General features: G+C 37.3%; 1 protein-coding gene across 3 annotated transcripts in view; it reads right to left on the bottom strand.

The window, feature by feature from the left end:
• Positions 1-22,703, bottom strand: part of LOC131073385 (uncharacterized CRM domain-containing protein At3g25440, chloroplastic) — a 123,094-nt gene extending 100,391 nt beyond the window's left edge. Inside the window, exons 1-2 of one of the 3 annotated variants that reach the window (XM_059213060.1) lie at positions 22,488-22,703; positions 19,420-19,879 (exon numbers count right to left, since the gene is read on the bottom strand). In XM_059213060.1, the coding sequence (XP_059069043.1) occupies positions 19,420-19,879; positions 22,488-22,582 (555 nt within the window). In that variant the 5' untranslated portion in view covers positions 22,583-22,703. Of the gene's footprint in view, positions 1-19,419; positions 19,969-22,487 lie in introns of all 3 variants that reach the window. The other 2 variants (XM_059213061.1, XM_059213062.1) reach the window with 2 other exon arrangements.
• Between the last annotated feature and the right edge of the window lie 344 nt (positions 22,704-23,047).

Genomic DNA, 23,047 nt, shown 5'->3' with positions numbered 1-23,047 from the left:
CATGCCTAATTGTCATTTAAGGATTTTGAAGTTATAGGATCAAGCACATAAAGTTGAGATTTTTAAATGATCCTAATTTTGTCTAAGTGTAGACCTTTTGAGCGTTAACGTGTTTTTTTGAACGTACTCGTCAATGATTTTAAAGTGCTAAGGTGTTTTAAGACCTTTTGGAGTTGTTTTCTCGCTCCTAAGAAGTTATTCAAGTTGATTTTGCGCTTTATCCCGATAGGTTTCTTTGTGTTTCGCTCAAATTTTTGGTGAATTTGCTAAGTCCAGATGAGTTTTATTGAGTTTTGAAGTTTCCTAGTGGTTGAGTGGAAAAATCATAATATTCCGGATGAAAATCCATATTCTAAAGGTTAAATGGTCAAAATTCCAGACTAGAGGTGTTTTTCCCCTCATATTCCTGATTACCCATGATTTTCTCCACTCAAAATCCAAACTGGACATGGATTTCCCTAGGAATCTAGACATGCCTTATTTTTCCCCCATTCAAAATCTAGACTAGGGGCGATTTTCTACCAGGATGATTAAATTTTGTTGAAGTGTTGGGAATTTTCCTGACTACCTTTGAATTTCCCCTAGGGAGTGTGGATGAAGTTGCGGATGACTTAGGTGAGGATTCCTGATGACTATCGATTTTCCACCAGAGCTTTTCATGACAACTTTTTGTGGATTTTAGTGCGGATAAGTACAAATTGAAGATTTTGCGTTCGGATTGCTATCCAGACTGGGGTTCATTTTCCCCCAAAGTGTTTTTTGGCCAAAGTGATGATTTTTAGTCGGGATTTTGACTCCCAACATGGATCAATTTTCCCTTGAAGGCAATTTTTATCCAGACGGGTCGAATTTCCCCAAGTGTGCATTTTTTAATATTTTTATTATTTTTATTTGGATTTTTAATCCAAATAGGGATCAATTTTCCCCATGGGTCTAATTTTGGATGAAATTTTAAAATCTTTTTAATAAATTGACCCAAACTTAATTGTTTTAATGACATTGACGATTATTTAAAAAAATAAAAACAATTAATAAATGATTTGCAATGAGCATTAAAGGATTTTCACCTTCTAGAAGCAAATCGATTTTCCCTAGGCAAGTATAAGTACAAGTGTTTTATCCCACATTGCTTGTGTGGTGAAAGTTTGAATTGAACAAGTTTAAAAGGGGAGGCCAGCAATATAATATTATTATATTTGCCAGGTGTGTTTCAGACTTTGGCGATTTTCAGCTAGGTGGTGTCATTTTTGGAAGAGGGCGATTTTTGTTTTGGGAGGTTATTCCTCCAAATTTTCATGATTTTCTTCCATGTTGGTGGCGCCATAGCTGGGAGATTGCTATCAGACATTTTCAGACCTAATATTTGACCCCATTGCTGAGATCTTCTACCTCCATTGCTGGCTGGCACTACATACTCAGACTTGCATTTTCATTTCCAGCTCATTTGTGCCTAAGGAGATTTTGTCTAAGGGCTGATTGGAGATGTTCTAGGACAATTTTCAGGGCTTCTAAGTGCTGTTGCAAGTCTGAGACACCATTGTTGCAGGCTGTCCTCAATAAAAATTCCATTTCCAGCCACTTGTCAACATAGGCAATTTCACTTGGGAAGCATTTAAGCTTCATTCCGAGGCCATTTTCTGAGTTTATCTTCAGTCCTAAGGGTGCTGGTTGTCTTCAGACTTTTGGCAGCCATTGTTGATTTTGGAAGGGTGTCCTCAGACATCTTTTGTGTGAAAACACTCCTTTTCACACCTTTCCGTAGTCATTTCTTGATCCAATACGATGTCGAAGTCCGGAATCAAGGAAAGGAGAGAACAACAAAGGATAGTTGAGACGGGATTCTATCCAGAATCCAAGATGTCATCTAGATGGAAGGAGATTACAGACACGAACATGCATTTCCTAAACATGGGCCAGATGCAGCAGCGGATGTTCGGAATTGGAAGCCAGATTCCTTCCCCAGCTTATGTGAACATTATGAAGAGTGGTATTTATCAGGCCGCTGGATTTCCGCAATCCATACAGTGCAGCGAGCTTATCCTAGAGTGTGCATGATGCTATGATCCTCGCTCCCGAATGATCAAGACTCCTAAGGGTCTCATCCTTGCCTACCTTGTTGAGGATGCGATTGCTGAGGTGTTTAGAATTCCACGTGGAATAGACATGAAAGATATAACCAAGGATGAATATGAAGACGGATATAAGAAGAAGATGGATGTGTGCAAGACCGTAGTGAACAAGGAATGGAAGATCTACCCTAGGACTCATCATTCCAAGGGTCCCAAGACACTCATGTGCACAGACTTCAAAGATGAATATAGTGATTTAGTATTCCTGCTTAACCGAGTGATGGGGATGCCGCACGGTGCAATACATGATGGATGGATGTTCTATTTCATCCAAGATTGTTTGAAAGGAATGTTGATTAATTAGTCTAAAATCATAAGTGACAATCTGGATTTTCAGCTGAGGAATGTGGAAAGGTCCAGGTCATTCGCCATGACTTCCTATTTGGTGTACTTGCTTGCACGATTTGTTACTTACAAAGGATTGATATGCAGAGGTGAAGTCAAGAATGGACAAGGACAATTCAGAAGTTATGAGTGCTATCCACAACTGAACATGTATCGAATTGAAGGTTATAAGAGAGTGAATGATGCATTCACTATGTACATAACGCGAATGTTGCAAGGCGGGATCCACAGGAGGTTGTCCAAGGAGGCAACGGAGCTGATAGAGAAATATGGATCATGGTACATACAGTTTCCCACTTTCACATGCCTAAGGAGTCATGGATTTCAATCCGAACCCTACAGGCTTCATAGGTATCCTTCTGACAGGATGATCTTATTGGAGGTGGTGAGACAACTTTTGAATATGATTCCATCCAAAAGGATAAGCATAGAACGGGCATATCAGTTCCTATTTCTGTAGGGAAGACATTGGAGGTTTGCCAATCCGCCACAGCAGTTGAAGAGCTTGCATTCTATCGATTTGCAACATATAAGAAAAGAAAATTTGATCCGAATAAGAAAGTTGGAAGGATCAGGAAGATAGGTTCATCCACAAGGTAGACATAGAGGATTATTGGGCCAACCTGATGGATGAGCAAGCAGTGAAAAGAAGAATGTGGTCCAGAATGTAGGTGGATTTCATGAGGAAGTGTGGCCTTTTCCTCAATCCTAATCAAGTATTAGATGACAAGGATCATACGCATCCACAATATGAGAATGAAATGAAGAGGGTGATTCTATTGCTTAATTGGTTAGAACAAGAAGTGACAGATTTGAATGTGTTGATGAGAGAGGTCTTGAATTTCTCTTGAGGATGGGTAGACCATCATATGAACAAGTTAGTTGACATAGGTGTTTCCTTCACTTACGAAAAAATGAAACCGGAGGAATCCTCTTCCAAAGATGATCAAAGAACTATCAGTGATATCAGGATTCATGCGGATGAGGAGAGTCAAGCTCCCAAACGAAGGAAGAACACACCAAGAGAAGTCAAGGCTAGAGGGAAGAAGATTGAGGAGGTTAAGAAGAAGAAACAAAAAACTATCATTCCTTCACCACCCCTCAATGTTCATCAATCAAGGAAGTTGAAGTGTGAGAACAGAACAAAGAGATTGAGCAATGTTCCAACACAGTGATATTACCAGAGAATATTCAGGATTTACATGCCACAGCGACATCTGCTCCACCTAATGAGAATGATGATCAGCCAAGATCCCCTACTGTCCTTTTGGAGGTTAGTTTGGGAAAGAATGTATATGATTTGACCAGGATTATGATGATGATGATGTTATCTTGGCATTGAGAGATCTTGATCGAGAGATATGTCTTGATTATGGTATGGAGATGGCCGCTATTCCTGATTGGCTGATGAAAAGTATGGAGAAAAGTAAGAAGATGATAGAGGCACAGTCGATTGATGACATTGATGACTACTTAGCTAGGAGCAACAAGGAGAAAGAACCTAAGAAAGCTAAGATTTTGTCACACATAGCTAGTGATGAGACAAGAATGTGAATTGTGTAGGTGGTTGTTCCTATTGGACGTGTGACGACAGACATTGCTACTCCCATGGATTTCTAGCTTACTTCAGTTGCCCTTGGTCGTACTACAAAAGAGCAAGAATTTCAAGAGGTTGGTGATACCCTTAAGGCAATCAGTACGAGATTGGATAGAGAAATAGAGAAAAGAGAGAAGTACGAAGAAGAGAATATCAGACTTAGAGAGTATATTGCAAGGATAAAGCGTGAGAATCCCACACTTATTTCCCCTATTGCAATTGATCATAGACTACATTCACATTATGAAGCAGTGAGAGATACACTCTCGAAGGTGGAGAAATGGATTGAAAATACAAAGAGACAAGTGGATGATTTCCTTACTCAATTTGTCCAGGCATTTGACAAGACAACAGGGCTTTAATTCATAATACAATATTTGGAGGGAGTTTGGGAATAATTCTAACCTATTCAGGAGAAGACTATTCCACGCCTCAGAGCTTTGAAGAAGATTCCTAAGTCCACATTGATCAGGGAGAATGTTGTGCACAATGGAGATAGATACGATTTCCATGGCTGGTATTGTTCATTAGCCATGAAGAAATCAACTTATGAGAGCGCACAAATAAGTTGTGCACAAATGGAAGGATCAATTCATGATATTCAGCCGAAGATTTTGGCCTCAATTGAGGAACTATTGGGGGTTGATGTCAGTGAAGCTAGTGGGTTTACACTTAGCAGAATTGAGAGACAAAATGAAATTCATGTATTTCAATCAGTTGGACTCTTTGAAGAAGAGTCAGATAGATGATTTGGTCTCTTTGTTGATTCATGTTCATAATTCGCAGAAGCTCACACCAAGTTGGGAGAACACCTTGGATGCTTGCTCAGATGCGTTGGACATGATTGATTTACAGCAGGATACCTTACCCAGCATTTCCATGGAAGAGTTAGATTCTGTATTGGCTAGATTCTTGGAGTATGCTAGGAGAGAGAGATGCAAGGCAGAATCTTCTAGAAGATTCCCTATTTGATGACTAAGTATCTTTCTATTGGGCCATATGTTGGTGGCTCCATTTTTTATGTAAACCCTGTTTAGGGCAACTTTAGGGCTTTGTTGGCATGATCTTGGCCCTTGATTTTGTTTGAATCTTGGCCATCCATTTTGTATGGACTCTATATGTACCTCATTGCCTCTCATTTGTAAGAGAGAGATTTTGTAGAATTGTTGGTATATATTGCAGCTTTTGAACATAAATCATTGTTCGACTTGATGGTGATTTTGTTTTTCAAGTGTTGTTTTGCATTCAAGGTTCTCAATTCCTCCAAGTTAGATTAGAATTTGCTTTCATGTTTGTTAGATTGAATGTTGTGTGGAATCTATGAATCCATACCACTAGCCTCTTGCTGATTGTAAGTGCGCCTTGCGTGGTCAACTAGAAATTTATGCAAACTTAACTTCGATTATTACATATCCATTGTTATGCATCAACTTGGATGTTTTCAATGCTTGATGGTAGTAATTTGAATATCTATGAGATACTCCTTAGATGATTGCACTAAGCTTGTGTCAAAATCTGTTCGATTTGATGGTGAGACCTTGCCTAGTTTGATTCCACTAAATTTGTTCATCATTTCCTACATTCCTAGGCTTAGAATAGATTTCCTGAACCCTATTCCCTTTTGTCATTTTTTTAGTAAGTATTGTTAGAATTAAGTCCAAAATTACATTGCCATATCCTAAGTTATCAGCACACCCATTCCACATTCATGATAAGTAAAGTTGATTCAAACAATTGTGTATGTCCCCAAGTGAAAACAGCAATTCACATCGACCATTGAGTTACCCACTCGTCAAGACCTGACTGTAGAAACCTTGGAATCATTTTAGTTGATCTTATCCTTAGCATCTAAGGTGATTTTGTTCAAGAGAGAGTAAAGTACTTTGGTATTTTATTCTGAATGTTATGTGCATAAAACACACATCAACAGAAGAGAAAGAAGTGGAACCTAAAGGTAAATGAGGTGAAATTCCTCAAGTGGGGTTACTGCAAGAAGAGGTAGTGCAACCTCTGGTCGACTACCCAATCATTGAGGAAGTTGGAGAAAACCAAGTTAATAGTCTTTCTACAGAAAATGAATAAAGAAAAAGGGGACACTAGAAAAGAAAAGATGGAGATAACTCAGAAGATCCTGAAGGAAATTGATTTTGATGCTAATAAGATCAACCTAGAGGAGAGGAGGAGACTGGTTAAAGAAAGTGGATGTTTACTCCTAGCAAGGTGGGACATAGCATCTGGTATAGCTTTGTATACCATAAGGAAGCAAAATAATAATGAAAATATTTTTGCCTCTGAAGATGAGGGTAAAGAGTTATATTTTGGATGAGGTTTCAGTGCCAAATTTGAAACCTTGGCTATATGGGCAATAGCTCTTGAAAACAACAAACCCCAAATAGCTAGAGACATAAATGAGCTTACAGGAAATCTGATTGTTAGGAAATTGAACGATACAACTACTCTTCATGCAACATCTTTGGTAACTAGCATAACACTATTTAGTGAGGCCGCTACAAAGAAGTTGCAAATGGATTTTGATAAATTGCAGAGTGATCATATTAAGCTGCTATAGGAGTATAATAGGATAAGGTCACTGATTCCTTCCCCTCAAAGCATTGTATCAAAACCTACAACTCCTTAGATCAGTTCAAGAAATATATCCCAACAAGATAGGGATACATTCATGTTGAGAATTGTGAATTTGAAAGAGAAGCTCAAGCAAAGCCAAAATGTAGAGACAGTCGCAAGGGAGGAAGGGAAGAAAAAACTTATTGATTTGACCAATAATTATTTTAATCATCATGTGTCCTGCATTTTACACAAAGTCAATGATGCAAGGGTTTGCTACAATAATTTACGAAAGACTTATATTAGCCAAGTGAACAACAAAGCATATTTGAAGGATATCTTAAGTACATGGATTCCATGTATGCAAATCATGGGCAATTTTTTAACGACTTCAATGGTATACGTCTCCTTGTCTTCTAGTAGTGACCCAAATGGCTATTCAAACAGCTGAGAGAAGCTTATGGGGTTGATATCTGGCAGCAGGTTTACATTGGGAGACCATCAAGCCATCTTCAATTAGTGTGATTTCCTTTTTTAATTGTCTTTAGTGCCAATCGAGGACAACTCCTCTGAATAAAACCTTATTCTAAAGAATTGCTCAATATTCTTAAAATTTGTCTTCAAAGAAGACTTCCTAAATTTCGAACCTCAACCTTTGAATTCTAGTGAGAAACCTAGATTTTCTCTCCAACTATCAGCTAGGGTGGATAGATTCACCACCAGAACTAATCTTCCCAAGAGGGTTTTTGTCCTCCAGAGGCTAAGCTAGATCAAACCCAAACTCCAAAACCACAAGGTTTTCTATAAAACAAAAAGACTAAACTCAACATGACTCCCATGAGCCTCTCAATGCTCCTGTATAGCCCTTTTGAGAAACTCTTCAAATTCTCTTTTCAGCTTCCCTCTCTCTTCATATTTCCCTCTCTTTTACATATTTTCCTTTCTTTTTAATTTTAAACTTTTAACTCGAGAAATAATAAAGTTGCTTCTTATAATTTTCCACTGACATGAAAGTGGTCACTTAAAACTTAGGGATTAATGACCTTATTGAATAGTTGAAACATTATTTTAATTATTTAATTATATTTCTAGGCCATATAAAGGGGGACATTACACACCTTAAGAGCCTACTAGTCAAACACTACCAAATCCCAAGTCCTTAGGGAAAATACAAGCAATAAGCTACAAACAAAGCATGGACCTTGCCTCAAAGGACAACATCTACATGGTTAGCTTCCACAAAACATTATAGAAAGAAACCCTTGTTAAGCTGTGAGCTGCATCCAGCTTAAACCCCATGATGGACCCATGTGATATTAACCTAGCCTTTTAGCATGCTTCCGAAAGGGATTCTTCCAACAAAGTAGGCTTCTCTAGCCATTTGCATGCATTATCAAAGTCCAAAACAACAAGAATAACATTCAATAGAGAATCAAAATTCTTACCTCATGAAACATTTTTGGGACAAACTTCGTAGGTTCCTTAAAAAGTATTGACATCATGCATCACGCTTAGACCAGAAAACACCATTATATAGCAAGAACACCCTTACGGGCAAGAAAACCAAAACAAATCTGCAATAAATGCAATAGATGAAAGGCACATGATGCACAGCCACTCAAGTGAGTTATTAAAATCTGCCACACTCTAATGAAAGCTCCCATTTGTCATTACACCACAACTCATTGGACAAAACATCACATATGTTATTCTAATTTTGGTATGTCATTATTCCAAAGGTAACATATTGGGAGATATGAGCGACAACTATGCTATTCTATTGAGAATTTATTTTTTAAAAGGTTATCAACCATTAGACAAGGCCAACATAACACCCAGAAAATCACAAAGTAAAGAAAATACAACATAATAAATCAACTAAAACAAAGAGAGGGCATGCATAGTGACCAAAAATATGTCAAACTCATGAAAAGTGCAATGGATGGAGGAACAGATATGAATTAAAGATATTCAAATAGAAAGATATTGGACAAAGACATATCAGAAAGAGGATATTTTAGAACATGCTAGTTACAGAGAAACACACAGTGAAAGATGAATCGAATAACAAAGGTAACAAGAAGTGAAGTTAAAAAGCAAAAAATAAGAGAAAGTTTGCAGCAGTGTGAAAAATGAGCTGGAAATTAAGGGAATAAATGAAACTGAAATGAATTTAAGGCTGGTAGTAAAAACATGTAGAGAAGTAGGGACCACAAAAAAAGCAGACTTTTAGGAAGGAGTGTGACATGAAGGGCAAAGGAGAAATATGACTATGTTGGGAGAAAAAACAATGAAAAAAGTATTAAATCCATGGAGTTACAATCACAAAATGCAGAGAAAGTGTCATGCCAGGCGTCCACTCCCTCACCCCCCCACGTCTGAAACCCTAATCACGGCTATCAACAAATCAAACACAACATTAAATACATAGACCTGGGCGATGCAAGGCAGGGTAAAGAGCCAACTAGGGCAGAAGGAGGTTAAGGCCGACTATACTACTAACAGCGATTGCTAATAAAAATAATATAATAAAGGAAAATTGCTTGTGACTGTTTAAGGGCCGACCTAGGCAAAATAGGGTGGGCCGACCCTTGGAGTTTTGGGCCCTCCTTGTGATTTAAATTACAAAATAAATATATATTTATATGCAAGGGCCAACCCCTCTTCAAGGAGTCGCCCATCTTTGGAGGAGCCACGTCCTTTGGTAAAGGTGTATGTGAGATCAGGTATAAAGCAAGAGGTGAATGGGCAGTTTTCAAGGGAATTCACTTCCATTCATTAGCAGACACAAAGCAGACCTGAAGTTATTGTTATCCAATTTTATAAGCAGTTCCTAAGAAGAAATATGGGCAGATCTTGAGAAGATATATGAGCAATTCTAGAAGATGATCTATAACAGACCTATATACTGATAAGTTGCAGATCTGATACAAGTGAGCCAGATTCAGGCATGCAGCCATTAAGCATTAAACTAGTGAATTGGTATGAAACAGTAATTCTTGTGGTAGGCGATATGAGGTAACTGTGTGCATAACTACTCACATATGAATAATCGAATGAATCTGATCGAGTATTTCATAAGATATTGAAATATACTGTAGTGTGATTCAATACTGACGTTTGGTGTGAATTCTCTATACATGGCATGGTAAATACAGCATATATATCTGCACACTGTTGATTGATAATGCATCGCTGATTATCACTGCTTACATAGCATAGTGAATATTATTAGTATCTGATCATTACTGATTGATGATATGCTGTTGATTATGTCTGATTATTATATGTAGAACACATGCATAATACTGGCCGTGGTAGTGGAAATTGGAGAATTACAAGTAGGAGAGCGGCAATGGGGTCATCTTCTATGTACGTCACCTCATGGTATAAGACTCGGGAGTCCCATGGGGCCAAAGGGGTACAAGGGTACTGCCTTTGGGCTTAGAAAGGATGGACTTCTGGGGCATGTTGATGTGTTTTTCATGCACTTTGAACATAGAGTAAAATACCAAGTATCCTATCCTCTCTTGAACAAAAAAACCTTATATGCTAAAACTGTTGAATATGTTGTCATTGATGTCAAAGGTTGATCAAGCTTGTCTAGCAATTATTTGGTTAAGCTACTTGATCAAGGTTGTCTAGCAATTATTTGGTTGAGCTACTTGGTTGCTTGGTTGAGCTACCTGGCTGTGTGTTTGAGCTATGTGGTTGTCAGCTTGAGCTGGCTGCTTGTCCAAGTCACCTTCTTGCTGTCAGCTTCTCTTGCCAAGACAGATTAATTATTTGCCATGTCATCGTTTGAAGAGGCAAGTCGATTAATATGGGCTGCAATAGTCTTTGGAAAATGGCAGTGAACTTAATACGTTGTCAACAATGTCAGAATTTATGTTTGGTGTTGTTAATTTGAAGCGATTTTTTTGTGTGTGACAGTGTGAGAGAGTGGGGCTGCTTCGAGCCTTAGTAATGCTTTTCTTTTGCATTTATGAATCAAACAAAATTTATTGGAGAATGTGGGTTACTGCTGTTGTGGTAATAAGACGACTTCCTTTTTGCCTATCATCGTGGATATTATAGGGATTATTTTTGGACTATCATTTTTCTGATATTTATTGGAGAACATGGGTATTAGACATATTGCAGACTTCATGGATTCTATTTTTACGGTGCTATCAGATAGTGGTGTGAGATCTTTTTATATCTCACATTTTTTGACTATTTCTAAGCTTGCAGTTTTATTCTTTGATTCGTAATTTTTCTGCCAATAAATTCTGAGTGTTTTGAATGTAGACGTGCTGAAAAGTTTATGTATCGTTCTAGTTTGTGATCGTAGATGTATGAGGAAAGTTTTGAAAAGGATGTATGTGCTCAATGAAAGACGCCTAAGCTTGTGAAGAGGTGCAAAAAAGGAGGATATGTTTGTGCTGAGAGCAACACAAAGAAGGATTGAGCATTGTTTCTAAGAAGTCTAGCATTATAAAGAGGAGCTTATTTTGAGAGATATTCAATGGATCTGCATACGTGAATATGATAGAGTCATTGTGTTATATCCCCGTATAGACAGCAGAATCATTAGAAGTATAGCTGTATGAGATTTGTACATATATGTATATTTTCCAAATATTCAAATTAATAAAATTATATTAGCCGATTAAAATGTGTTTATACCTTAACTAATATCATTAAGGAAAGGATGCGATCATCTCCAAGTCATCTCTAGGAAAGACACATGCTTCCAAGGGGGGGTCGCGTGGTTTTATAAGGTATAAACCACGCACACCAAGGGAAGCACGGGGGAAGGAGGTGACAAGGGAAAAATAGCAAGGAGAATCCGCAAACAGGTAACTATGTTACTCCACCATAATAGTAATTTCGTTTCATTACAATGCTTAAACCACCCACAGGATAACCTGTGAATGTATCAAGTTGGTACAATGTGGAGGGAGAGTCGCTGGTTCTTCCCAGCGATGAAGAACCAGCGCCTAGTCGTATAGAGCACCCCCTCCCCATCGCCGGCAGTCTAGTGCATTCCCAAGCCAGTCCATCTGGGTATCGCAGAGCATCCATGTGTTATCGTTCATTAAATGTGTTTAAATATGCAAATTAAATTCAATCTGATTTTCTGTAACTCATCTCTGCATCAATGGGAATAAACATAATCAAAGTAATTGAATAGATTAATCGCTAATCAATCACAAATTTGGATCAATAAATGAACATTCTTGCCACATAAATTAATCAAACCTATAACACGCCGAAGGATATCTTCCCTGTCAGATAATACAACCCGCAATGTCGGGTTCAGGTATAAGTCGTAAAGAGGTACTCTAAGAATCGACAGAAAAGATAAAAAAATAATTCACAAGCAATACTTACAAATTAAAGAAAGAATGATAACAGTCATGTATTCTGAAATTAAACCAGATGTCATTAATCAACTATCCAATTAACAGGATGAATAAATAATGGCCTGTTGTGACGTTTTCACACATCGCCCCATCGCAAATGGGGACCCCCTCTTTTTGCTTGTTTTTCGCTCGTTTTTTGCTTTCGTTTTTAGGGTTTTGTTAGTTTGTTAGTTGTCTGGATTTAGGGTCAAGCCTTAGGGTTTTAATTACCGTCTTTTCGGACCAAAATCCAGTCGGTTTTGGGAGCTTTTTGAGTTTCCTTTTCTAGAATGCAAATTTTGAATGAAATGAATTCGCCAGAATGGTCTATTTTCAATTGGAATTTTGAATGCAGAGCTTAAATTTGTCTAAGTGTTGAAGATGAAATGTGAATTTTTGTCCAATTGAATATTTTTGACCAAATTTTGACATTTTTGACTTTTGATCCTAGGCATCTCTAATGATTTGTTTTCGCCTTGTGAAGTGTTAAAATGTGTAAAATCATGTTATTTTGGCCTGTAGGAGCAAAATCGCTCCTGTCCCTCAGTGAAGGACGGGAGCTCGTTTTCAAATATTTTACTATTCCTGCAGGGTCAAGATGAATTACGAATTGGAAATGATGGAGAAAGGCGAGATCTTTCCATTGAATATAAATTGAAGATTTTCATGAGCACAGAAATGCCTCCAGGGGAAAAATCGCTCCTGTCCCTCAGTGAAGGACCGAAGCTACAAATCCAATTTTGCTTTGTCCTTGCAAGATTTTAACGTCTTGACGATGTGAAAAGGTCCAAAGAGGTGCATTTTATCAAATGAATATAACTTGAAGCGCTGTCGGGGAGATCAACAGGATAACAAGTCCGGCTTGAGTAAGGTCCTGATCCTGAAATTTGGCTAAGTCTGGAATGTCCTGATCCTGAAATTTGACTAAGTCTGGAAACTGAAAAAACCTCCAAAAACTAGATTTTGCAATATAACTCCTGGAGGTCTGAAACCACTCTCAAACATCCTGAAAGTATATATGGAATATAACTTAAAGTTCTTTCTTATACTTAAATGTTATATTCCATAAAAATTATCCTGATAGAGAGTGCGAAAAGTCAAATTACGCTCGTGTCCTTCTCCAAGGGTCCAGAGCGAAAAGCGCTCCTGCCCCTCTCCAAGGGACCAAGGCGAATCGCTCGTGTATCCTGATAGAGAGTGCGAAAAGTCAAATTTCGCTCGTGTCCTTCTCCAAGGGTCCAGAGCGAAAAGCGCTCCTGCCCCTCTCCAAGGGACCAAGGCGAATCGCTCGTGTCCCTCACCAAGGGACCAGAGCGAAAATACTTAGTTGAGCCATTCCTCACCTTGTTTGGACGAATCAAGACATCAAAGGCATGGTGAAGGACGAAATGAGCATGATAGAGCATCCAGACTTGATCAAAAACAACGAAATGATGAAGTTTTTGCCTAGAGGGTCAAATTCGCTCCTGTCCCTCACTGAAGGACCAAAGCGAAATTCTTCATAAGGTACGATCTAGGCAAAGACCAAGCAAGTTTTATGTTTGAAGGCAAGAAAGGAGGCGAGATGAACGCGTTTAAGACAAATTGAAGATTATGAAACGCCAACAAGGGACCAAAATGTCCAAGTTCGCTCCTGTCCCTCAGGAAGGGACCAGAGCGATTTTTGTCTTAGACAAATTTCTTGCCAAGTTACAGTGAATTCCAAGGCATAGATGAATGAAAGGAGGTACAACGGATCCGTTGAAGATAATTTGCGAGGATGATAAAGTGTGATGAAGTCCACAAGAGCAAAATCGCTCCTGTCCCTCTCCAAGGGACCAGGGCGATATGATGATTATATTGCCCCTTCTTCAAATTCAAATCACTCCAAGGCGAAGAACAAGGTACCAAAGGCGTTTCGAAGCATCTCCATCAAGCACAAAGCATCAAAAATTGCCAAAGATGAAGGATTTGCACCAAATATCTTAATTCGCTCATGTCCCTTAGGAAGGGACCAGAGCGAAATTTGCATAAAGGCATAAAATTTGAAAGTTTATCAAGCATCAAGTGATCACGAAGGATCAAGGAACTTTATTTTGCACGATGATAGCGATGACAAGTTGAACGAGGCAATGACAAGCTCAAAATCATGAAGTTCGCTCCTGTCCCTCAGGAAGGGACCAGAGTGATGTTTATTATATTGGCCAATTCATGCAAAAATCACGTGAGGTCAAGGTTTTCCAAGGTCGCAAGAGGTCCAAGGCGTCTTTTGAAAGTGATATATCAAAGTTTGGAACGTCCAAATGCTATCAATTAAGCTAAGGAACTCATATCGCTCCTGTCCTTTGGACAAGGACCAAGGCGATTTTTACTAAAACACTCATGTTCCGACAGAATCAAGACAATGCAAGGATAGCTAAGGTCAAGGACGTCCTTTAAGAGGCAATGAACGAGGAACCAAGGATGAAAGATGACACGTTTTGGCTAGAGCTTCAGGATCGCTCCTGTCCCTCTCCAAGGGACAAGGGCGATATTCCTCCTAACATCAAATACGCCTCGTTGAATTCAAGTGAAACGAAAGTGGAATGAAGGAATAACATTGTTTGTCCCTCACAAGGAAAATTGGAGATCGAAGATGCAAAATCAAGGAGAAAGCATGGAGATCGCTCCTGTCCCTCTCCAAGGGACCAGGGCGATAATGGTCATGAGATGCACTTGTTCGCACAAGAAAGACATTCAAGCTTGAAGGACCCAACAAACATCGCAAAATCAACGTGGAGATGAGAACTTTGAACGTCAAAATTGCAAGAATTAGGACAAAATTGATGGATCGCTCCTGTCCCTCTCCAAGGGACCAGGGCGATGAGGTATGTATCTTTCACCTTCACAATTTGGCATTCAAACAAACATTTTTGAATTTATTTTAAATGCTAAAAATCGATAATCTTTGAAAATTCAATTAAAATGGCATTTAAAATTTGCGCAAAACATTAATTAATTATTTTTGCCTTGTAAAAAAAAAAAAAAATCGAATTTATTAATTAATAAACAAGGAAATTTAATTAATTAATTATTGTTTGCAATAAAAATGGAGCGCTTGAGTTTATTTTATGAAGGTCGGCCTTTGTTATTTATTAAAAATCATTTAAAAATCGTTTGAAATTGTTATATTTTTCCAAGTCGGCCTAAGGGGATGAATTGAGGTGCAAGCGCTATATATAGGGGGGTGAAAACTATTATTTTCACATCATTATTTTATCCTTCTACATGCGAATTGAGGAAAACGAAGATAGTGCGAAGTGTATTTGAAGAAGTGCGAATATCATCCAAGGTGGCGCTAATATATCCAAGGTGGTGCGAATCTAAAAGTTTCCATTTGAGCGAATTTGCCAAGGCATTAGAGATCACGTCCAAGACTTGAGGGGTGGCGAAGTTGATATGAGGAACGTTCTTTTGAAGATCACATCAAGACTATCGAATATCAATTTTGCCTAGGCGATTTTATTTATTTTGCATTCTAGAGTTAGCTCTCTACTGAGGTATGGCGATATGAATTTATTGTTTTGATTTTGAATTTTGATCGTCATAGCCTTAAATTTTGAAATTTTGTTTTGCCTTAGCTCAATCGTTTTTAGGAAATGATTAATAAAGGGCTTATCATTAGGTTTCCTAAAAATTTGCTCTCTAATTTATGTTATGTATTGCAAAATCATGTTACTAATTTTGAAATGTTGTGTAGGCATCAAATGGAGGTCTCTTCAAGGAAAATCAAGCCGGATCCAGGACGGTCTTCGCCAGGACGGTCTTCGCCAGGACGGTCTTCGCCGGGACGGTCTTGGCCAGGACATGGGCGACCTTTTTCAATCCAGCGTTCCAAGGCGAGGTACATCATCTTCCTGCACATCAAGGACGCAAGGAGTTAGAACAAGGGCTCGTTGAAGAAGCAAAATAGATCCAGAGGAATTAATTAAAGCAAGTTTCTCAACAAACATCAAGATGAATATCTACCAAGTTACAAGTGTTAGATGAGGTGGCGTCCTAGTCATCATTTCTCCAGTCAGTGTGTTCCATCTCAGCATGTCCAGATTCAATGTACTTAACTCATGGAAGGTGGCACAAACTCCGATGTACCTACCCCGGCTATCCATTGGTCGATTTTTCTAAAAGGGACATGTGTCCAAGCAATACAATTTTATCATTGGTCAAACATTAAATGTTATGTAATGGTTGTAACAAACCCTAATTAGGGTTTTCATTGTAAAATCTTGACCATTGATCTTGAATTGATCTAAGCCATCAAATTGTATTGTGGGCACTATATAAGCCCAAACATTTCATTTGTAAAGGATGATTAGAGAGAGTTGTAAATAGTTGGAAGAGTTAGAATATAGTTGATAGAATAGCAATTAGAGTAGAATAGGAGGACAAGGCAAGAAATTGTTGCCATTGATTGTAAACAAACTCCATTTTCATTGAAGTAATGGTGAAATATGTCGTTTTTCTTGCAATTTGCATGGTTTCTTGTTGAGTCTTCAATCTTAGATGGTAGATGATTAGATGAATGGAGGAAATGTGATTGATTGATGGTGGAATTCGTACATCCATACTACTAGCAGTTTGTTGATTGCAGACTTGCCTTGCGTAGTCAACTGGAATCATTCAGCCTAAGCTCAATTTCAATTTGTTGCCTCTTCATTGATATGCATCAACTTGGATGGTATCCATGCCTGCGGTGATAATTTGAACATCATAAAGCTCCCCTTAGAAGATCGCACTAGTCTTGTGTAGATGTTCCATTGATGTCAAAACAAGACCTAGTTAGAGTTTCATCAAAAATCAAATCATTGCTCCTACATTCTTAGTATTAGGATTAGATCCTCTTTTCGCCCTTATCCTTTTTTCCTTTTTTTTATTCTAAGTTAGTCAGAGCCTGTGTCCCAGCAAAGCAGATCAGAAGTTCAATCATCACATGTAAGTCCCCTTGTGATCCCAGCAAATCACATCATACCACTGGAGCTTGTCCACACGTAGAGACCCTACATCAAAGAACCTTGGAGTCTACCTAACTGATCCTTTACGCGAATCTTCAGCAGTTAGAGACTATTTTCTCAAGAGAGGATAAGATGCCTTTAGGTATTTTATTCTGTGTATGACTGTGTACAAAATACACGTCAACATGGCCAAGTAACACATTTTCTCGAATCATTAATTTTTGTCCCTGTAGACATATGTTATCTTCCTACTGTTTTCTGTTTGTCAGCACATTTGGAATATGGGGTCCCAGCCGGGGGTGCGCTGGTCCCATCTTCAGGTAACCCTATGAGCCCTAAGAGATGGGATGTGTTTGGATGGGTAGCCAGTCGTCCTGGAGCGTCCCCAACGTCCTGAATGGGCCTGTTTTCATGTAACAGTTATGTAACTAATTTACTATTATTGCTGATATATCTGTATTGCAATGTCTATAATGTTGCAGGGAACCCTAGATCAGACTTATTGCCCAAAATCAAACCTTTGGAGTCACGAATCAGATCTTAATCTGTGGAAGGCAAGGCAGGTACAGCAAGGTTCATTACACATTGATTGTAAAATGTGAAGATCTTTCTACAAGTTTCAGCAATTTCTGAGTATAAAAGGATTGGAGTAGGTGCTTCAGCAGTTTGAAGTTGGTGCTTCAAAGGGAGTAGATGCTCTCAATGAATTGGTGCTCACTTTTGTAATTTGGGTTGGTGCCCATTTGTTAATGAAAGCTATTATGTGATGTGGTTTTTTACCCCAAAGGGTTTTCCACGTGAAATCTGGTGTTTGCATCTTGATGTTTGCTCTCTCTATGTTTTATCTGGTTTTGTGCATTTAAAAGTTTAAAATACTGATTCACCCCTCCCACCCTCTGAGTATTTTTTGTGTGCTTTTCAAGAACAATGTGATCAAATAAGATAACCCCAAGGTTTTTATAGTCAGGTCTTCACATGCAATTGGATAGTCTCAGTGAATGATGTGATCATACTAGTATCACAAAGGGACTTACACTTGTGAATCACAGCAAGAACATGATCAACTGATGTAGCAATTTAGTGATGCTTTCTTCCTACATTAACTCGAACTCAAACAAAAGGCAAAAGGTAAAGGGTTTAGAGAGACTAATCTATGCTAACACCTAAGGACAATGATAATAATGGATAATGCTTTGACAGACAAACTCCTTCAAACCAATCTCCACTTCGTCATGATAACAATAAATACACAACTCTGGTGCAATCTCCAAAGGTAATCAAAGATTTTCATACTGCAAACCATTCATTCAAATACCCAATGCTGGCACAATTCAAATAAAACATTCACAATTAAACTATTTCAATAATGAGGTTCATGCTAACTTTGCACTATAGCTTACAATCAGCAAACCACAAAAAGTTTTAACCAAGGAATTTATCATCTAGCATCACATCGCTCCATTAAGATCAATGAACTTCAACTAACTAAAAAGTAACAAGAAACCATGCAAAATGTAGAACACAACACAAAGAACCACCATAACTTCAATGAAACTTACATATTGATGTCAACATAGTCTTGGCAACAATTTCTTCTTTCCTTCTCCTACTCTACTTCTACTTTCTAAGGCTATCCACTATTATCTATTAATCTTTACAAATGAGAAGACAAAGCCTTTTATAGCTCTTCCATTACAAATGAATGGCTTTGATTAATTTTCAAATCAATGGCCAAGATTTAACAATAAAACCCTAATTAGGGTTAGTTACAATTAATTTCCTCGACCAATGAGATCATTACATTGCTTTAATTACACATCCTTTTAGGTGAATTTGGACCAATGAAAAATGAGTCTAGGTATATTGAACTTAGTGCCCTCCATGTGTGTGAATGTTGATGAGCTAGGTACACTGAACTTGGACATATTGACTTGTCATGATTTGATTGGTTGATGATGATTAGATGCCACCTCAGCTACTTGCATGCTTTGTAGATCATCACAAAGAAGTCTTCCATCTTGAGCAATATCTCTTGATACTCAACATTCTAATCTAAGTCTTGTGCTAATAATTTCTCCAGAAAAAAAAAGCAATTTTAAGAGGCACAATTATTGCCTTGAAATAGATTCTAGAATTTAAGACATTTCTTCCAACATAAATTGATAGCATACCACACACCTCATTACTACATGACATCTGGGCATTTTAAACATGAAATTAAAACAGCCTGATAACTTGATAAGATTATGAAAGGTAAACGTCCATAATAACAAGTATCTTGTAGTCTACACTCATGATAAATGTATCCCATGAAATCATTCCCAAATAAAAAAACCACAAGAGTATGTATTTTACAATTTCTAAAGATATAATCATCTGTTGCTTCCATAAAATCATTTAAAAGTGTATGAAAAAGTAAATATTACCTTTTCAAGCTTGTATTTAATTCTGACTTCAGGATTTGATGATTTCAACTTCTTTCTTGCCTTCAACCGGTAAAACCTAAGCTCACTTTTCTTTGCTTTTTTGGACTTTTTCTCTTTCTTTTTCTGTTTTCGAATTCTTTTTTCTGATATCTCTTTGTTGTGTTGTTTAGACTTATTTTTGTTGTCTGGTTCACCTATGTCAAACCTTGCAATACCATTCCTTACATCCACTTTCACCACACGATTGCTCATGAACCTAACACTTTGAATCTGTGACAAAGTATGGGAAGATAAAGACATACAGATCGTGAAGTGTACCATAGGCTCCTCCAACTCATAGCTTGCACGATGCAGGGGTGAAGCTACATAGAAATGTGCACAAGTCACAACTCCTCTATTCAAAGCTGAGAAGCCTGTGAAATTGTGGACCGCTCCACATGTAGGTTGCTGCAAGAAGTCCCTGTCCAGTCCAAAGTCAATCTATCCACTTCTTGAGAAGTCTGCTTTGAGAAAGCATAGGCCATGACTCTTAATGATTTCTGTTTAAACCTGCAAATAGAAAAATCTCTTTCCCTACTTTAACTTGGTTACTCAACAGTGATTATATGAGCATCAAAAATCAGAATTTCTCTTTTATCCAAATCTATTTAAATATTCTTCCACTCTGATACAGAATTTTGACACAAATTTACACAATAAATTTGATTTTGATTTTCAACATTTAAAAGGTTCTCAAAATGCAGATTTTTTGGTTTCATATTGACAACAAAAACAGTGCTGCTAATACAACCAGATTCACATAACATAAACCTCACTCTAACAAGTTTAAATATTCATGTGCTTAAGCCTTGGATTAGTATCTGAGACAATTATGACCAACAAATATTGATATTGAAAGCACAAACTGCATGATGTATCAATTCAGAATTTGAAGTATAAAACGTTGTAGGACTAGTTGCAAAAACCTAATTATCACAAATGCACAATAGGATCATCATTACTATAATCTTTAATTGCTACATACAGGAAAATCTATATTTCAGCCTTCGAGCTATAATGTTACTGTTTGGAAGCTTTATTTGTCAATTGCACAGAAAATAAAATACAAACCTTACATGTTGCATCCAAACAGAGAATTGTTTTCATGCATACATTCTATAGTGTGCATACTTCTTGAATCTGAACTGATCTTAATATAAAATAGGTGATCTCCTGTTCAAAAATAATGTTATGTCGGCATACAACTAATCATAAGCCTTTATATGTTTCTGGCATAGGATTTGGAACTGAGACCATGCACCACCTTCAATTGAGAGGAGGTGAGACTGTGGGTGTCTTATTGCTGTCTCAGGTGTGAGATATGGATCACCTCATTACAAAATATGGTTGAACCTGACTTCCATACTCATGAATGTAAACCACTTTGAATACTCTGCAATCTCACTTACCCATATATCATTAGCATACAAACTCATCCAAGTTATGGGCCACCTTATAATAGTGTAGGAATTCGAGCCTGTCACTCTATTTGTTAATCAAAAAACAAAGCTTTGGGTTCTACTGTTTGGTAAGTCAAAAAATATACATTGTAAATTCACAATAATACAATCATTCTTTTCAAAGCTGATCCAACATAAATAGAGAACATTAAAACTCACGTGCTAACGTGCTGAGCAACTATTAAAAATGTGACATGCTTCAATCCTGCCAGCATGCTCAAAAGAAATATATACAGGGATACTTGAAAACATTGTCAATATTTATATGAAATCTTCAGGTGGACTTGGCTAAGTCAAGAAACAATGAAAAATTATGGATAGGTTTCCTAAGGAAATGGCATGAAACAGGAAATGAAAGAAAATAGTTTTCAAACAAGCGAATACTTCTAGAAAACTTTGAGAAAGTTAAAAGGCAGTGCAGGTAAGTTTTTAGAAAGTTGAGATCCACTACAGCCACCATATGAGAAGACGGCAGAAACTACAGGAAAAATTTCAGAATTTGCTGGACTACTTCAAAAATTTCTCTGTTCCTATCCAGCAGTTTATGGAGATGTCTTGAATGAGAAAAGAAATGTATATACCTGCATATTAGTTGGCAGCATAGCAGAAACAGTTTCTAGTACTTAGAGGGAATAATGAAACTAAAAACTGAGAAATGTAACAGCGAGTGACTTTAAACGGTGTCTGGGTGGCTCTAAATTTTAAAAGAGTGGTAAATTTACCAGACCATGGGTACAAGATCAAGTGTAGTTGTGAATCGGTAAGCCAGTTAAGAAAATCTCAAACCATTTGCATTTGGTAACGTTGAGATTGAGATTTTTAGGAAAAAATACAATTGAGATATAAAATATATAATGAACCAAGTACAATATTATAGCCGTGTCAAATATGTGTTAGGATCATTTTGGGCTTTAGGCTAACACCTAATGGTTTTGTTTGTGTTGAAAGTAGTTACTATGTACATTTTTGTTACGATCCTTTTGGGATTTAGGTCAGGTACAAGTTCCAACATGGCATCTAAGGAAAATATATAAGAAAGAAAGAAGAAAGAAATCATATTAAAAGACCACAAGTAAACGAAAATAATTCAATGTAGCTCTGAGTATAGTAATGAATGATGAACAGAAGTTAAAAACAAGAATTTCATAGTTAAGGGGAGAAACACAAGGCTGGTGTAACTACTCACAGAAGATTCATGATTTTGTGAATTTCATAAAACAATTTGGAAATTCTTAAAGAAAAGAAATATATAGAGAATGTGGAGAATCTTCAATGGAATGACCAATATTTTAAGAAGAATTTTTCCTTAATCAAATCAATTGGTGAATATTATCCTTAAAACAACCCCATAAACAATAACCTCCAAGAAGAAACCTACAAATTGAAAAAAACACCGCAAGCACTTCAATAATTTCAGAATTTTATAAAATCCATCTTGTCAATAGCGGCAAGATGGGAATGTTTTTTAAAATTATAATGATATCGTTGCAGTGACAACGACAATTTAATGAAAAGGGGCATTTTCTGCCCCAAAATAAACACTGACAGTTATCTCTTATTTTAAAGTACCTGGTTGTCTCCAATAAATGGAGACGGCATTTTGCAGCTGCTGAAATAATTTTATGAGGGGTTTTAGCTGATAAAATCCTAGCTACTGACGCCATTGTGAACTTCTTCCAGAGTTTTACGAAGGTTTAATCGACGTCCATTACGAAAACCGTTGATTTAGTTCGTATTTCTCACCTTTCTCGGTGTGCATTCTCTTCCCTGCAAATTAGTAATTCATTTTAATCACTTAAATGAATGTAAGAGTCGAAAATACACCCGTTTTGTTATGGGAAAGCTGTGGGAGTAATTTTTAAAATTGTGGTTTTTTTTAAAAACCATATTTATTAAATTTGTTATACTAGCAATCTCATCTTGGTGTACAAAAATTATGGTCTATTTTTTTTTGTGCATATTTGAGCAATACATGAGGTCAATTGATAGGCCATTTAGTATAGATATAATTTGTGTAACAAATGTCTTAATGGAGAAAGGAAAGCTTTAAATCAGTGATGCATCTATTTATAGGGATCTAAACACGACTAAAAAAACCTCTATATCAAGAAGATAATCACGCTCCATTA

This window comes from Cryptomeria japonica, chromosome 10 (assembly GCF_030272615.1).
Source record: "Cryptomeria japonica chromosome 10, Sugi_1.0, whole genome shotgun sequence".
Taxonomy (NCBI): Eukaryota; Viridiplantae; Streptophyta; class Pinopsida; order Cupressales; family Cupressaceae; genus Cryptomeria; species Cryptomeria japonica.
This window is presented reverse-complemented; position numbering and strand designations above follow the sequence as displayed.